Genomic DNA, 18332 nt, shown 5'->3' on the forward strand with positions numbered 1-18332 from the left:
TTGAATAGAAAAATTTCTTCTTCTATAGAGAGCAAGACTAATACATAGTGACAGTTTCTTAAAACCTTGAATGAAAAAGGTTGAAAGCTGGCTAGTTTTATTTTATGATTTTTTATCGTAATCCTAGTAGTTAATTTATATACTTCACCACAAGTCATTGGGTATTTGCACAATTGGTCCTATCCCTTAATTAATATTAATTAGGCTTATAATTATGTTTTAAATATTTATTTCTAAATATTTTTAAACATAATTTCAAAGATCTAAAATCATCAAACCAAGTTGATTCACTCTTTGTGTTTTACATCCCAATATATCAAGTCGTAGCATGTCACCCCCTATGTGGTTAACCCATAAGTTTCCTAATATAGTAACAATGAATAAAATTTGTGATTATTCTACAATTAATCTACTCATTTATTCACAGATCATGAATGGCCTCTTGTAAAACATCACGACCACCCAATATACCAAGAATGAATATTAATTGATGTAACCTTGTAATGGTATAGTTACCATGCAATCCAATTTCACATACTGATATCTCATCAAGGTTGAGACATAAAAGTAGTGTATACTTAGTTATCTTTATTTATTGACTTGACTTTCGAGACCATGATCAAATTTACTTGGATTTGAACATCGATCCTAATCAACACTATGGCAACATATTTTATTGGTTATAGTCATCAGTCAAACAACATCAAGAGATAGCTTTTTCTTATACTTGAGAGTGATAAATCTTTATCAATTCACCATAGCCTTGCTATACTTCTTGACATAGCCAATCACTATTGTATTGATAACCTTCTGAAAAAGACTACGTTAAGCTAGTGTCAAACTAGGTTTATTGGTTTATAGAATGTTCTAGTGACCTCAAATTTAAGGATCACATATACCAATATTTAAAGGATCTATTCCACAAAGACTAGGGTTACCATTTATGTAAAATCCTTTTAAAAGATTTGTTTGTGGACATGCAGTCAACATGCACGCATATGTTGTACCAACTTGATACCAATAATCTCGATATTTGAGATTTGTCTCTACCTTTTAGTAGAGTCGTTCAATAATATGATAACTTTATTGTATTATAGTGTCTATGGTCAGAATAATATTGAAGTTACAAACATTTTTAAATTGATTACCATACATGCACATAGGGTTCTCACAATCAAAATGCGTGTTGATTCTCTTGTCATGTTTCCACCAATCCAAGGCATTCATTAAACATATATATGTAAATACTTATAACTAAAAAATGAATAAATATTTTTATTAATGATAAAATATGTACATCTTAGTATGATTATTACATAAATAGTCATGACAGACTCTAATAGCCTTGTGTGATACAGGCTTGACAGTTAAGGACTTAACTGTCAGGGGCTTAATAATAACAGACTCAACTGTTAGGGATTTTACTATTTTGTGCTCAGGGTATGAATACTTATATTCACAAATTTTCGGTGCATACAGTCTCCATCTTTAACCCCTACAATGTGGTGATCAAAACCCCTACAATGTGGATCACACATAGTGGGAAAATATCAAAAAATTGTCCATCTTTAACACTTGTCACCACTTATGGTTCACATGGTGACTGCAAATCATACGTGGTGAGCAAAATCATCTTAAATTTCTCATTCCAAACTTAATTTCACCACTAATTGATTCTACACCATCGATAATTTTCATGAAAATCGAAAAGATTCAAACTATTTCACACAAAAATTCGACCGGTATTATTACAAAATGATTCAATATCAATATAACGAGTTAATAACATAATAAGGAACAATGTGTTAACTTTTTTTCCCCATTTTTATCGCCAAAAATCATGTGAAATTGCCAGACTTCTCTCTGTTTTTGAGTACCTGCGGTTTCAATGGGTATGAGAGGCGAACATATGAGATTTCAAATATTGGGAATGAAGTTAAAGGTTTTTTTTATATATAGGCATTTTCATCGCAGTATAATGCATGAGAATATTCGTTTAACACCCAAAAAATTAGTTAATTTTGTTTAAATACCTGAATAATTTTTATTTAATTTAATTTTCCTAGGTAAAATATGAAAAGTTCATTAAGACAAAACATGGGTGAGGAATAGTAGTTCGTTTTGTTTTGTTCTTTTTAATATTTGTACCACCTTCAGAGTGTTTAAAATCTATCAGAAATCTGACTTTATGTCCTGTTATAAAACACTTCAACATTATTATTATTTTTTTTAACAAAAACTTCAACATTTGTTGTAAAAAATTTGTTGTTTTTTCTTTTTTTTTTAATTCATTTAATTATACCATCAATGTCGAAATCAGTGGCTAATAGAGGCAACAAAGTAGTAAATAATTGAGTTTGAAAAGCAACATGAAGATTGAACTGAAATAGCAACACAAATACTTACCCAAAAAAAGACATAGCAACACAGTTTCTCCAAAGCGAACCCATCTTCTGGTCCTGTGAAAGCAGACAGAAACATGCATCACGTGTTTGGGCTGGCTTTATTAGTCACTCCAACTGCGATGGGTCGTTAACTTAGACACCCATAGGGCCATAGTCACCACTCTTTTTGTCTCTTTGTACGTGATTCTCTTTCTCTGTCTCTCTTTTCCATCCTGTGATTTCATTTCCCTTTTTCCTTAAAGGTTTTGTTAATAAAATTATATCATCCATAATAATCTAATAATATATACTTATCAGTTAGTTCCCTTTGTCTTATCTTGTTTGATTGTTTTCTCTAAATCCCCCTTGTAGAATCTCTTCGCACACTATTTTTTGGCCCTAATTCTAAAATTTGCACTAAATTATGGGTCTTGTTTTTAAAAAATTCCCCTTCTTCTCTCTCTTCTTTTTCTTCTTCATTCTTGCTGATTGTGATTCGAGAACAACCCCACCTTCAAATAATGATTCATTCTCTTCACCTCCATTCATTTTTGATCAACAAAATCAAAGAGCGAATTTCTCACCTTTTAGACCGAGTGTTGCTGTGATAGTTGGCGTTTTAACGACCGTGTTCTCTATTACCTTTCTCTTACTTCTTTACGCTAAACACTGCAAGGGCGGAAATGGTGTCGCTTATAGTAACCACACTGGCCCCGTCCTGCCGTCATTAACTGCCGGAAGAAACTCTGGAATAGACCGGACCGTGATTGAGTCGCTGCCTATATTCAGATTCGCCTCCCTCAGAGGTCAAAAAGATGGTCTAGAATGCGCTGTCTGTTTAACGAGATTTGAACTCACTGAGGTTCTAAAACTCCTTCCCAAATGTAAGCATGCTTTTCATGTTGAATGTGTCGATACCTGGCTCGACTCACACTCAACCTGCCCTCTGTGCCGATACCGAGTTGACCCAGAAGATATTCTTCTCATAGAAGAAAACCAAACTCTACCACTACCACAAGAAAATACAAGAAACAGAAGTGAGTCAGAGCCTGAGTTCAAACGAGTTTCCGGTAGACACTCATCAGCCGGCGAACGCCAAATTGGTTTACCAGGTCATCAATTTAACGACATGACGGCGGCTCTTAGAAAGTCTCTTGATAGCGCTGTAGCCGTTGGATGCTTTGACCATCGAAGAAAAGACGGTTTGTTGTTAGGCGACGGTTTGATGGCGGATAGGAAAAGCTTTGAGCGGAGATTTGAGCACCGGATCAGCATTGTCTCAGGTGGTGGTGGTGGGTTCCACCAAAGGTGGAGTGACGTACAGCCGTCAGATCTATTATATCTACGGTCAGAAAAGATAATAAGCGACAGCCGTAGATTATCTTTGAGATCAACAAGGCCTGCGATACGTAGGCTGCAGGAGCATGTGCGCATTGATGGTGGAGTTCGGAGTGGCAACAGTGTAATAAATGCAAGAAGCGTGTCTGAAATCACGGGGTTAAGCAGGTTTTCCAACGGTGGGAGTTATGGCGTTATCAGGAGTAATAGACAGCGACAAGCACAGGCGGGACTTGTCTCGAGATGGTTGGCTTGGATTTCTTCTCGGTCGCTGACACAAACAGCTGTACGGTCGGATCACAGTAATAGCATCACCATTGTGTAGTTACAAAACGACAAGACAAAACCAAAACATTTTATTTTATTTCAAAATTCTTTAAAAGAAGAAAAAGGGAATTATTATTTTAGAAGATGGAGGCAGAGAAGAGAGGGACAGCTGCAACGGGAGGAATGATATTCCGGACAGCCACTGGTATCAAGGAAGCACATGTCTCGAAGAGGGGTGGCGTATATTTTTCCCTTTTTTTTTTTAATTTTTAAATCTATATTTTAACTCCTCAGTTGTAACTTCTCTTCAGGGATTTGGAGCTGCTCGAAGGAAATTTTGAATAAAATAATATTCGGAATAGCGAATTCGGAAAAGGATATTAGGAAACAAACATCCGAATTTTGTATTAGTCTATTTAGTTGTCTAATCTAATTTGTTAATTGTATGTTGGCATCTACGGTAGTCCGATCTTTGGATGGATCAATACACTAGAATTCAATGGTGGTTGATGATGAGGCTTCTTATTGTTAAACTCATGGTTTAAAATCCCGGATTAGATTAATTGATTTAATTAGTTAAACTATCAATTATTAATTAAATTGATTTTGGTTTATTTTAAAAATGTTTTTATAATTAAATTGAATTAATTAAATATTTCAAAATGTTCAGTTGAAAGGGTATCAAATCAGGATTAATCCGGTTAATATAAAAAATTAATTTTTTTTTCAAAAATTTATTATATAAATTTAAATCCAAAACTTTATTTATTACATTTAACTATATATATCATCAAATAAAGTTTATTATAAATTATACAAAAATTTTTAAAATATTATTTTTAAACAATTCACAGGTTTAACTACTAATTAACCAATTTGATTTCCTGTCAATCAATCTAATTACTGGTTTGATCAAAGTGTACTTTCCACCGGATTGATATCTAATCCGATTTTAAAAACATTAGGTATACTTATACGTTCAAAAGTTTATCTCAAATTAACTTTCCAAAATGAGAGGAACGACCTACTTTCTAGAAACCCTCTAAAGGTATTTGAGTAATAAAAAAAATGTTTCATATAAAAAAGAGTATGAGTTTATGTCTTATTTGATAATATATCAAAATCAAACTCTTAATTTTTTTGATTTAATAGTTGTGTAGTCAGTTATTAAATTTAAGATTTATCTTATTTACTGTGATTAGTTCGATCTCAAAAAAGTGGGTATCCGACTCAGATGGGATTCTGCTTACTAAAGAAAAAAAAAAAACCCACTTTCTAGAAGCTCTAAACTGAGATACAAAGACTATTCACATCTTGATTGCAATAGTAACTCGGTATTAACAAGGTGTAGACTTGGCCACGGTTCATGAACCGTCGGTTTAGGTTCAGAACCGCCGGTTCACAGTTCAAAAAAATAAGAACCCTGAACCGAAACCATTATAGGACAGTTCATAATCGGTTTGGAACCGACAATTTCGGTTCGAAACTGATGGTTCCAGTTCATAACCCTGGTTCAAAACTGACATTAAACTGTTAGTTTTGATTCATGACCCCGATTTATTTATTTTAATTAATAATTATAATAATTAAAAATAACAAATTAAAAAAAAAACTTAGATTTAATTTTTCAATTAAACTTTTTACATATCCTCTTGAGATTTTGAATAATCAAAATCTATGTAGTTCTATTTATTATTTTTTATAATTAATTTTATTTATCATCTATTTTTTTCTATTATCTTTCATAATTAATTATATAATTTATTTTATTCATTATAAAAAAATAATAAATAGAACTATGTAGTTTTTTATTCTTCTAAATCTCAAGAGGAATAATTAATTATGAAATTATATAATAAAAAAATAATTAAATTATAGAAATTAAAATTAGAATTGATAAAAATAAAAAGATAATTTAATTAAATTTGAGATAATTTGATTGAAGGATTAAAAGAGTATTAAGAATAAAGAGAATGAGAAATAAGAGAGTTGAAAGATTGAATAATATTTATAAGTAAAATTTGATATTAAAGAATTGAAAAAAAAAAAGCCAAACAGTAGCCATTTTTAAACATTTGCAGGGAAAACAGCCAAACAGCAGCCATTTTTAAACATTTGCAGGGGACCCGGTCACTGCAAATGTTTTTAAAGCAAATCTTGCCGGTTCATGTAAATATTTTTAAATTTAAGAAATAAAAAAACCGGTTTATGAATTTTTTGACTGACTATGAGCCGATGGTTCCACGGTTCACAAATATTAAAATCGGAATCAAACCGTTAAAATCCGGTTTTGATTCCGGTTCATACCGGTTTCAGTTTTGACGGTTTCGACTCCGGTTTTGATCGGGCCGGTTTCGGTCCGGTTCATGGGCCAAACCGGCCCGTGGCCAGGACTAACAAGGTGTTCTCAATTATTAAAGAAATTGTCCTAATAGTCTACCGATGGCTTAAATATAACCCCCAGGCTATAATGGGGCAGACATAAAAAATGTTCAATTACAATTGTATTGATACTTCAATAGCTTGTAATACTCTCTAATCAGCTTAATTCAAATACTGTAGATGTAAACATTCTGATTATCACATCGAATAATGTTAAAAATCATGTGACCCCTTTATTCTTTTGCTTCTTTCCATATACTTTAATAAATACCGTAGCAGACTTACAAATCCTTTAGATTTTAATTACTATTATTGAAGTATATCTTGTGAAAAACTCAAAATTTCATACACATATAACACCCATAGATATGAACAAAACTAATTATGTATTTTTTAAATTATTTGAAATTACTTTTGAATGTTTTTCAAGATAAGAAATTTATTAAGTACTAAGTTTGAAATTTTAAGCTTCTGAACTATCGTGCATGAAAAGTGTACGCTCTTTTATATTTTGTTACGTGGATTAAATGGATAATATTCCACTTGTAGGATAATTTTGAAAAAAGTGAACAACCATTCACTAGGGTGAACACCCATTCTGCAGTTGAAAAAAAAAATGGTAAAAGTAGAAACGCATATGCAAGATTTCATTTAGATAAATGCATCCCTTAATTTCAATATATTGAGTATAGGAGGATTTCAATCTGCAGAGGTGATTTTTGGTGTTCTGAGGTAGCTTTCCGTGAAGAATGGGAATGATAACAAATTCTCCTTACTGGGCTTATTCCTTTTTTTTTTTTTTTTTTTGTGTATTGAAAGATGATCTAAGAATTGGATTATCTAATACACAATATGAGTTAGAGTTTCCCTTTATAATCATATGATTAATGTGGACTAGAATTTAAAAGTATATAAATTGTTGATAAATGTATTATGCTGGATTGGATTATACTCATATTAAGAGTAGATTTGATAGTCTTAAAACCTTTTGTTTTGTTGGATTTGGAATAGAGAAGAGAAATAGATTCATTTTTATTGTTGGTTTCGGTGAGACAATGAGAAGAAATGAGTTATCACATTGTCTCTTGATGATGAGTGATTTATGCATTTATGTTCCTTTGATCTGTAATATCTGTGGTGTTTTGTTGTGATGTTGTGGTACATGGGGCTACTAGAAATGTTAGGAATAGATTCGATATTTTGAAGTAAACTGGATGAAAACAACCAAGATTTAATATACCAGATGTGTTGTAACAACCATTTTAAGGATAGAAATGGTCCTGATTGATGTAGAATGAAGGTTTTATACGTGTTGAACAATGTTAGAAAAACATGTCAACTCTGTAATTCAAAGTACAGTGAAGAATTTGTCTGTTTTGATTCTTCGTTGGATGATCCGCAATGTTTTAATTATCGTCCACAACACGATTTACTATGTGTGCTTCGTTTCTGGATTTTATGTAAATTAGAGTATTTGTTTTTTACTACCTTTCTGTTTGCATAGTGTATTGGGAGGAAGAAGAAAAAAAATTATGTTATTCTATTTTACAACATTATTCTGAAAGTAGTAGTTTGGAACATTTTATATGTGCCCAACTGTTAAGCCAACTGCCTAATCACCACTAATTGCCACCAAGGCAGTTTATGTGTATTAGGTTGGGTCGACCTATCATGGGTGAACCTAAATCCAATATTTCCTACTCACACATGACAAAATATCCAAATCAAATACTTAAATTACAAAAATCTTGTATAACAATATATTTCATACTTGTAAATGTTTCGTGTAACGTTGCGAGTAACCTACACTTAGGAGTTAAAATAGCAAACACTAAGAATAAATATTGAATAGCAATAAAAAAATCTAAGAGTACTTGTAACATCCATCTTCAGAAATATTGCCCTCTGAAGAAAAAATGTTACTAATTAATATTTGGAGTGTCTATTTAAAAAAAAAAATTAAAATGAACTCGTCACTAAAAACATTCAAAAATTGTTCTGTGAAAACTAAAAATCCGAAAGCGAACAAAAGATGTATATATCACATATAAAAACTTAGCTGAAAACATCAGAGATCATGAAGTAATCATGTACATACCCTTAAATACAGTTATAATTATATATGAATAAGGCTAAAAGTCAACAATATCATACACATATAATATAAACCAAAGAAAACTTGATCCTGCCTAGATTTATCCTTTCTAACCCAGCCCTGCCTCACAGCTACCCCGATCATTTGTACCTACAATCATGAAAGGAAAGGAAGTAATGGATAAGAACACTCAGTAATATCTGTGGTGTTTTATTGTGATGTTGTGGTACATGGGGCTGCTAGAAATGTTAGGAATAGGTTCAATATTTTGAAGTAAGTAAATCGGATGAAAACAACCAAGATTTAATATACCAGATGTGTTGTAACAACCATTTTAAGGATAGGAATGGTCCTGATAGATGTAGAATGAAGGTTTTATACGTGTTGAACAATGTTAGAAAAACATGTCAATTCTGTAATTCAAAGTATAGTAAATAACATACCTGGATTTGAAGAATTTGTCTGTTTTGATTCTTCGTTGGATGATCCGCAATGTTTTAATTATCGTCCACAACACGATTTGCTATGTGTGCTTCGTTTCTGGATTTTATGTAAATTAGAGTATTTGTTTTTTACTGCCTTTCTGTTTGCATAGTGTATTGGGAGGAAGAAGAAAAAAAATTATGTTATGCTATTTTACAACATTATTCTGAAAGTAGTAGTTTGGAACATTTTATATGTGCCCAACTTTCAAGCCAACTGCCTAATCGCCACTAATTGCCACCAAGGCAGTTTATGTGTATTAGGTTGGGTCGACCCATCATGGGTGGACCCAAATCCAATATTTCCTACTCACACATAACAAAAGATCCAAATCAAATACTTAAATTACAAAAATCTTGTATAACAATATATTTCATACTTGCAAATGTTTCGTGTAACCTTGCGAGCAATTTACACTTAGGAGTTAAAATAGCAAACATTAAGAATAAATATTAAATAGCAGTAAAAAATCTAAGAGTACCTGTAACATCCCTCTCCAGAAATACTGTTCTTCGAAGGAAAAATGTTACTAATTAATATGTGGAGTGTCTATTTAAAAAAAAAAAATTAAAATGAACTCATCACTAAATGATTTCAAAAATTGTTCTGTGAAAACTAAAAATCCGGAAGTGAACAAAAGATGTATATATCACATATGAAAACTCAGTTGAAAATATCAGAGATCATAGAGTAATCATGTACATACCCCTAGATACAATTATAACTATATCTGAATAAGGTTAAAAGTCAACAATATCATACACATATAATATAAACCAAAGAAAACTTGCTCCAGGTCGGATCTATCTTCGTTGACCCGACCCTACCTCGCAACTACCTTGATTATCTGTACCTGCAATCATGAAAGTAAAGGAAGTGATGGATAAGAACATTCAGTAAAAGGGAAAGAAATAAGTAAACTATCTCCCTTATTGTTTTTAATCACTCATGGGACTTAATCTCACGTAATAACCCTCTCAATGAATTGAGGGAATAATTTGACTCATCTTTTACTATTTTAGTCACACTTTGTCCTATCTGGTATCCATCTGATACTTTCTGGAAGCTGACTACAATACTTTTCTAAGCTCGAGCTCTCTTTCTTTTTTTTACTACACCATCTCAAAATCTGAACTATGCTCTACTATGAGCAGACCCTACTACAAGTCTATGTCCTACTACGGACGTGTTATACTATAAACGGTGTAGTGTAAAGTGTCCCCTCATAGTTCATAGAATGCATGCATTATCTCTTACTAGTTTTGCTTTCATTTAAAACTGAAACTTGTGCCTAGGCTTTTTCTTTCTCTTTAGACACGTAGGATATTATTAAGTATTCATAACCCACCATACCATACCATACTCTAGAGACTATCCATGAATCCTAAGCCCTAAATTTTCTTTCTTTGTTGTTTCTCTTTTCTTTTTTTTTCTTTTCCCCTTCTTTCTTTCCTTTCCTTTCCTTTCTTTCTTTTCTTCTTTTTCTTTCTCATTTCCCTTTCTTTCTTTTCAGAAACTATAATCACTGTTTATTTGATAGGACAGTCTTTTTGTTCAAGAAATTTAATGGTCCAAACGGCCTCCAAATCATACAAACTATATATTATTGAAAAAAAGATTTAAAAAGCTTTCCAATGAGCTTTGACAACACTCATGATTCATCAGATAAGGTAGTCAAAATGAGCTTTCTTTCTCTCTTTCTTTCTAAAAATTGTAATTACTATTTATTTGATAGAGCAGTCTTTTTGTTCAAGTAATTTAACAGTTTAAATGGTCTCCAAATCATACAAACTATATAACACTGAAAAGAGGATTCAAAGAGCTTTCCAACGAGTTATAACAACACTCATGATTCATCAGATAAAGTAGTCAAAATATGGGATGAAATTAGTGGCAAAACTATAGATATTTCTCAACTCTCTGCCATGAACAAAATCACATACATAGATACCCCAAATGGTAAAATTACATTTCTCAACCTCAAAATCATCATTTATAACATAAAGCAAAGAACTAAAGACATAAAACATGAAACGTAGAGTTTATTTAGCAAACTTAGGGGAGACCAAAAATGATTCCACTTTCCTTACTTCAAGCCAACACTTGCCAAGCTTGCTCTCTCTTCTTTGCCTTACTTATTTTCTCATCAAGAACCACTTTAAGTCAATACCAAAACACACTAACATATTCTTATAACATACTCCAATATATATAAACATAGGTAAAGAGAAAAGAAGGAGATCTTTTGGTTACCGAGGCCTCTAAAGTACTTTCTCTCCTTTTCTTTCCTTACTTGTCTTCCAAAACCCTTTTAAATCATCCTTTTTTTTTCTTTCAAAAACAAAGCAAAAGCATAAAGAAGGTTGAGTTTATAGAAGGGAGGGGAAAAGAAGATGAATAATGCATAAATTTTGTCTTTTATCCTTTTATATATATACATACATATTTGGTTTTGACTTATCTTTTCTATATATATATAACAAAAAAAGAAGAAGAGAAAGACTACGAAAAAGACAAATGACAATTAATATACATACATACATACATACATACATACATACATACATACATACATACATACATATAGATATATATATATATATATATATATATATATATATATATATATATATATATATATATATATATATATATATATATATCTATATGCACATACACACACATTTGAACATATATATTTAAGATTGGAAATGTATCAAAGTAGGACCAAAAGACATAAGTGCCTTTAGAATGTACATGAGGGTATTATAATATCAATATGAGGCAAAACTTATAAAGTCTCACATAATGAAGAAGTAAGGATTCATTCAGTCACTACTTTTATTGGTCAACTTATGCACCCATGGTGTGAAACATGTACTACAATGTACCTTCTCTAGTCATATATCAACATTGCACAAATTTGAATTCAATTGCTACACCCAACACTTAACTCGAGTTCTTAAACATTTTCAAAATTTTAGACATTTATCAAAAACTCAAATCTCGCATTCATAAGTTATTTGGATGTAAGGAATCTAAACAGTCATTGTCAAATATATCTATTCATGAACTTATCTTAACTAATCATTAAGGTGACCCTTCAACTTTAATAATTCTTTTAACAGGAAATATGTCTTATTTTTGCTCACTCTTTCAGCACTATGGTGATTGCTTGTATAAGTAAGCAAATTTATAACTTGTGTGACATTATAATTTTGTTGAGTTTCCAAATAAAACAATGTGTATACAGTGAAACACTAAGAATTTCAGGATGCAAGTTCAAAACAAAATGAACATGAATTCATGGTTTTCGATGTTACGTCAAAAGTACAACATATAAGCTCAACAACTTATCTATCATAATCTATGTAATCCAAGATATTTAACATGTGTAAGATATACATCTCTCGGAATAAGTTTGGTTAAAGAATCAATAACCATATGATGCATAGAAATATATTGTCTGCTCATTTCTCTCTTAGAAATAATGTCTCTTACAAAATTGTATCTAGTTTGATATGTTTGATTTTGCTATGAAATTTGGGATCCTTGTTGATATGCATAAAAATATAAGTCCTTGTGTGCAAGGAAAGGATGAGTGTTGGAAATTAGGGAAAACACACACGCTTCTATGGTATAGGACAAATGCCCGTGTGTGATGCTTTAGACTACACGTTTGTGTAGAAAAAGACCACAATGTGTGTTTTGAGGATTTTCATTATTTAATTTTGTTAAAGATTCACTCAAGTAGTGATGAACAATTATTCATGAAGGATGAACTCCCATTAAATACTTTGAGACTTTCATAAGGGATGAACAATAGCTCAAAGAGGGAAAAAGTAAATTCAATGACATGAATGGTCATTCAAGTAAGAAGGACGCTTGTTCATAAGCAAAAGTTTTTAAAAAATATGGTTCTGGAAGAAAGGGAAAGACAACTTAAGTGGAACGATTGTTACGAATGCTTGTGCATAAGGGTCAAATGCCTGTTTATGGCGGTTGAATATGAAAATCTATATAAAGGGGTTTATTTTAAAAAAGATAGTTTACGCATCCTATATAAAAATTTTTAGAGAAAATTCTGATGAGACTAAGGGTAAAAATTACATCGATCGAAGGATCAATTTTCATATTTTAAAGTTTAAAGACCTACTAATCTACAGAGGAGAGATAAGCAGGACAATCATTTAGTTTTACTAAGAATTTGGTAAATATTGCACATTGTTTTGTGTAGTTATGGATTCTTGAATTTGATTTGGACATTTATTATGGTGAAGTAATGTAAAACAGGGTATTCAATGTGTAATTAGCATGAAAAATAGTATGTATAAATGATTGATAAAATTTGCTACTTCTATGTGGTCTTTAGCATAATGTGCCAATGGTGTATACACACACACACACACACACACACACACACATATATAATTCTAAGCAACAAGAATTACAATTCATTAAGACTCTTGCCTTATATAGGAGTCCTAAAATCAACTCACATATGACCATACCTCTCATGAGGTAAAGGCATACCATTGACAACCTACAAACATGACCCTTATATAGGCACAACCATAAGTTAGGCCAAATTGAGTATCTAGTCCTAAATTTGGCCCAAATTCAAATTATACAAGCCTATGAAAAGGACAATAGTGTCTTTAAAACATACCTGAGGGTGTTACATTTACCCTATAGAGCTATATTACAACAATAATTATGCAATAGCTTAGACAATGGAGTCATGGTCTTACTAATATTCCAAACATATACTTAAGCTATTCTACCTTATTAGAGAAATGGTTCAACATGACAATGTACATATTTGCAGAGTTGACACAAATGATAACATAGTCTTCTGCTAACATGGCCTCTATCACAATAGAAACATGATAAACACGTAACATCATTTGGTATTAGGTTGTTGACTTATTGGCAATAGTGTAAGTGGAAGATTATTATAGTAAGTGCTCTAAAGGTAATCATCTTATTGATGTATTAATATTAATTTGTAAAATGGCAATTATTCATGTAATTGGATGAATGTCCTTAGGATGATAGTTACATAATGAAGGAATCAATGCATGTCATTGATCATGAGAATCATTTGTGAATATATGGTAGCTATTTTAGAATTTTATGTAGCCAAGATATTACTCTGACCTAGGGCACATATAGTTTGGTTAAGACTATCACAATGTCGAACGACTATATCTAAAAGTAGTTATAAATCTCACATGTCAAAATTATTTGTTGATAACTTGGTGCATCACATTAGTGTATCATGATTAGACAATTTCACATAGTTAACCCGCCTAAAGAATTATATATAGATTGTAATCCTAATGTTTATAAAACACATCCTTTCATGAATAATGGTACATATGATACTTTGATTTAAGGTCAAACAAAAGGGATTTATCGTAACATATAGGCCTTGGGTTAAATAGAGTTATTCGCGTCTAAAATTTGAGAGGACAGTTTCTAGCTCTATGAGAGTGTTAGACCTAAGTGGGATAGTAACCCAAAATATGAAAAGGTCATAGTGATATGATTAAGAGTTAAATTTATCCAAATTGGATGAATGATATTTGAATGTTGGATAACTCATAGGACAACATGAATGGGTGTTCCAATAAAAGGAACTACCATTCTATATCTATAGTTGACCTTTTTAAATATTTTATTGCATATCTCAAGTAATTATTAAATTAATGCTTATCGATATAGTATCGCATGAACGATCATTCATGCGTTGAAAATGGTCATTCATATGATATGGCATAAAGTTGTCCCAATTCTGTTATAACTAAAATGGGCGTTTCACCAACTTGGAAATGACTATTCCAAAGCGACTCCAAGGGTTTGTAAAACTAGTAGAGCATTAAAACTTCTAAGGTGGAAATTTGGGTTTGAATCTTTGTCGTACTTATAAAACCTTAATTTACCTGGTGTAGTGGTTGTGGGTTGGTTATTATGTCTCGGGTTTACATGTCCAACAAATACGGATAAAGTCCCCAATTATCAAAAAAAGACTATTCCAAAATATGTATATAAATAGACTATACTGTGAACTACATAAACTTTTGTCACCTTTCAACACTCTCAATAGTTATATCATTTTTCATAGGTTTTCTAGTTTACACCTGGTGCTTTCTATAGCCTCTTGTGCTCGTATGCCTCATATGGATCATCTTAATGTCATCCTACATTAGATTGAAAAGCAATAATCTCACTAGATCTACACAAAATTAGATGATCTTAAATTATGCATTATGGTCTATATTCTTATTTTGATTGCCATGGATGAATATCATGTTATAATTTTTATACTTATGCTGCATGGTTTGATTCCATGTAATAAACCAACAAACTTTACGTCAAATCACTACCATAGATAGACACTGTTGTGGCTCATGCCATACCATACACAACTTAGCCCATATTTCCCACGGGTCATGTCGAACAATGGCCTGCCAAAAGGCAGCCTTGTAGGTTGTGTTGGCTCGTGACATGACAAGGCCCAAATCATAATAAAAAATCTTTTAGGTTGTGCTTTTTCGTAGGTTTTTATTGAGCCATCAGGCAATAATACATTACATATGTTTTATTTTTCAATTATTTTTGTTTAAATTATAGTTCGCATCGTTTCCGCCATGGACTCACCCAACATGACCCATGCTTTTTTGAGACGGTCGGGGTCGGCTCTTGGACATAGACGAAGTAAAATCATCATATGTAATTAAACTTAAATTCTGATTTTACAAGGCACTCAAAATTACTCAATTATAAGCAAATAATTATCTAGCACTATCAAGTTATGCTTACACGAAAACCAATCTGACTCGCTCCCTTCGTCTTTTCACAATTACACTGCTTGCTGCTCAGCCTTTTATATTATCTCTGATCACTTTGCCCTCTGTAACGATCCATCCACTTGCATCTTCTGCCAAGTTACATAAAGAAAACGCTTAAAAGGAAAGGCTGGTTCTGTTGAAAGGCATAGCATTAATGTTTATTCTGACATTAAAATTTAATGCCCTCAATATATCAGTAAATATGTACACTCGACATTGGTAACAAAATCAAAACGGAAGAAGTTCCTTTCCTTTTTTAATCATCATATGCACTCATACTTTGCCTACATTTTCTTTTATAGCTTCTCATACAATTATATTTTCTAAATTTTTCTGCATTACCACAAAATGGCAAAGAATGAGAAACTTTTATGGTATTCATGAGAAAGACCACTATTCCGAACCCAACAAAATAAAAACAGTAATCGAGTAAAAAATTCTTATTTTTCGTGTATAATTTATGAAACACATGCATTTACAATTCTTATTACTTATGCCGGCCCATTTTGACTATTTCTATATTAAAAGTATATTATTAAATAATTAGTGATTTTAAATTAAAATAAAATAACAGTTAAGCAATTGATAATAACACTAGTTTGCCTACTCAAAATCGATATTCATGACATTGTTCTTTAATAAAATATATAACCCTTGATAACTTAGCGGTCATCACGGTAATATATAATATAGGATTGATTCTGAAGCTGCTAGACGGTTTTACATGGCTAAATTTACAGAAGCAAATTAAGAAAATGAATTGGAAAGAGATTTTTCTTCCATGGAGATAAAAAAATATGAATCGAAGTTACCTCTTCTACTTGTTGTGTAAGGGATTTGGACCAGTAGGAACAACTCGTTTGTCCTCCAAAGCACCGCTCTTTTTCTCAGAGCTAGAGAAGCAAATGCCAATAGCATTCTGTGAGTCTTTCAAGCTTCTTTTCGTTGCATCCTGAAACTGAGTAGTGAAGAAATTTTTTCTAGCCACTGCATGAGATCCAAAAGTTGCAAAAATCAGAAGAGATGCCACAAATATGAGAATAGGTAATCTCATTGCACAACTGTTAGAAATTTAACTAATAACAACCCAGATAGTTCAACAATGGAATATATATAATGAAGAAGAGTTATATACATGAAAAGTGACCAAAGAGAGGTGAAGAAAGGCAAAAAGAATAGTGACGTTATAAGAGGAAAAAGATCAGAACGTTTAAAGGGATTGAAGTCTTGAAGACATTAACTATGGTACCTCGGATTTACAGTAAAGGTTTTGATACATCAACATCTCAGAACGCTTCACCAAACCTCTTAAATGCTTTCAATTCAACTCCACATGCACCATTAAAGAAGAAACACAATTTATAGAAGCTTATAGGCTAGGGAAGAGTGAAAAGCAACAGCAATCTGGTACATAGCTTCCTATTTAATCTCACCTCCTGCCGTTGTGTTCTGAGATTTTAAAAGCCATCTTCATTATATTATTTTTGTGTGCCAAATGAAAATTCAACTTTTTAAATTGTTACAGAACTATTTTTCACTTAGTATAACAACCCACTTGTTGATGCGGGAATTTACAAGAAGGTGATGATGCAATAATCTAGAAAAATTATGAGAATTATGGTGAAATTAGATTGTAAAATGACTAGGCATTTCAAAAAAAAGCAATTTAATGGAATAGTAACAAAAGGGCGACCTTTTTAAAGTGATTCATTTGTCCAAAAAAATCCTACGTCTACTTTTATATTATTATTCTTTTAGAATGTTTTTCTTGGAAAATAATTACGAAGAGTTTTTGTTTGTTCTTCAAGATGTACAGTTAGTTTGAAAGCTCAAAAAAAGAAGATTTTAAAGATCCCTTGCCCTCACCTCATAGTTTTTATAGCCAAGTGGTGAAGGCATTTTTATAATCAAAGGATACATGAAGCCCAGATGTTTTGCAAAGTTTGCATGTCCATCTAATCTTGGTGATAGGTGTATAATCAGGATCATCATTAGGGTTTGTTGGACGTGACCCCACCATTTTACATTTAATGTGATTTATATTGTATTATCGATTCAATCATTTTGCGATTAATGCACTATGTGAACAATACATTTACATTATATTAAATGCAAATAGTCTGCCCAATTGGCTTGGTGATGATTATGTCAAGTTGCCTATTTCAACCACTTTAGTACATTATTTGATGGTGGACATTTGATAGCAAGTGAATATCTTAAAGCTTTTCTCTCTTATAGGACATTTAACCTCCTTGTCGCTTCAGGGTAGAAACTAGCCATTCATGTTGTGTGGCAAACATATGTCCAAGTAGTTTGAGTTATCTACACGTTTTTTATGTTAGGCACATCACCAAATAACTGCTACTTGGTAGCTAGGCACAACAAGAAGCACAATAATCAAAGGGTAAGTTCTTGCACGACAACTCTACTCCAATTTTAAAGTTCAAGTAGGACTTTAGAAACTCTTTATTTCTCTTATGTGAATGGGTGACATGTATGGTTAAGGCTCATACATGTAGCAATGATGAT

The 18332-nt window shown here is 31.9% G+C and overlaps 1 protein-coding gene and 1 long non-coding RNA gene across 2 annotated transcripts; one reads left to right on the forward strand and one right to left on the reverse strand.

Annotated features, from left to right (window-relative positions):
* Window positions 1–2675: 2675 nt before the first annotated feature.
* LOC123200344 (RING-H2 finger protein ATL43) lies at window positions 2676–4499 on the forward strand. The gene has a single exon (XM_044615508.1). The coding sequence runs from the start codon at window positions 2809–2811 to the stop codon at window positions 4045–4047; it is 1239 nt and encodes a 412-aa protein (XP_044471443.1). The 5' UTR covers window positions 2676–2808; the 3' UTR covers window positions 4048–4499.
* An 11164-nt stretch (window positions 4500–15663) lies between these two features.
* On the reverse strand, window positions 15664–17063 carry LOC123199908. Its single transcript, XR_006498463.1, has 2 exons — window positions 16616–17063; window positions 15664–15892 (listed from the first exon to the last, which is right to left on the reverse strand). It is a non-coding gene; the product is annotated as an uncharacterized LOC123199908 (long non-coding RNA).
* Window positions 17064–18332: the final 1269 nt, after the last annotated feature.

This window comes from Mangifera indica, chromosome 17, assembly GCF_011075055.1.
Source record: "Mangifera indica cultivar Alphonso chromosome 17, CATAS_Mindica_2.1, whole genome shotgun sequence".
NCBI lineage: Eukaryota > Viridiplantae > Streptophyta > Magnoliopsida > Sapindales > Anacardiaceae > Mangifera > Mangifera indica.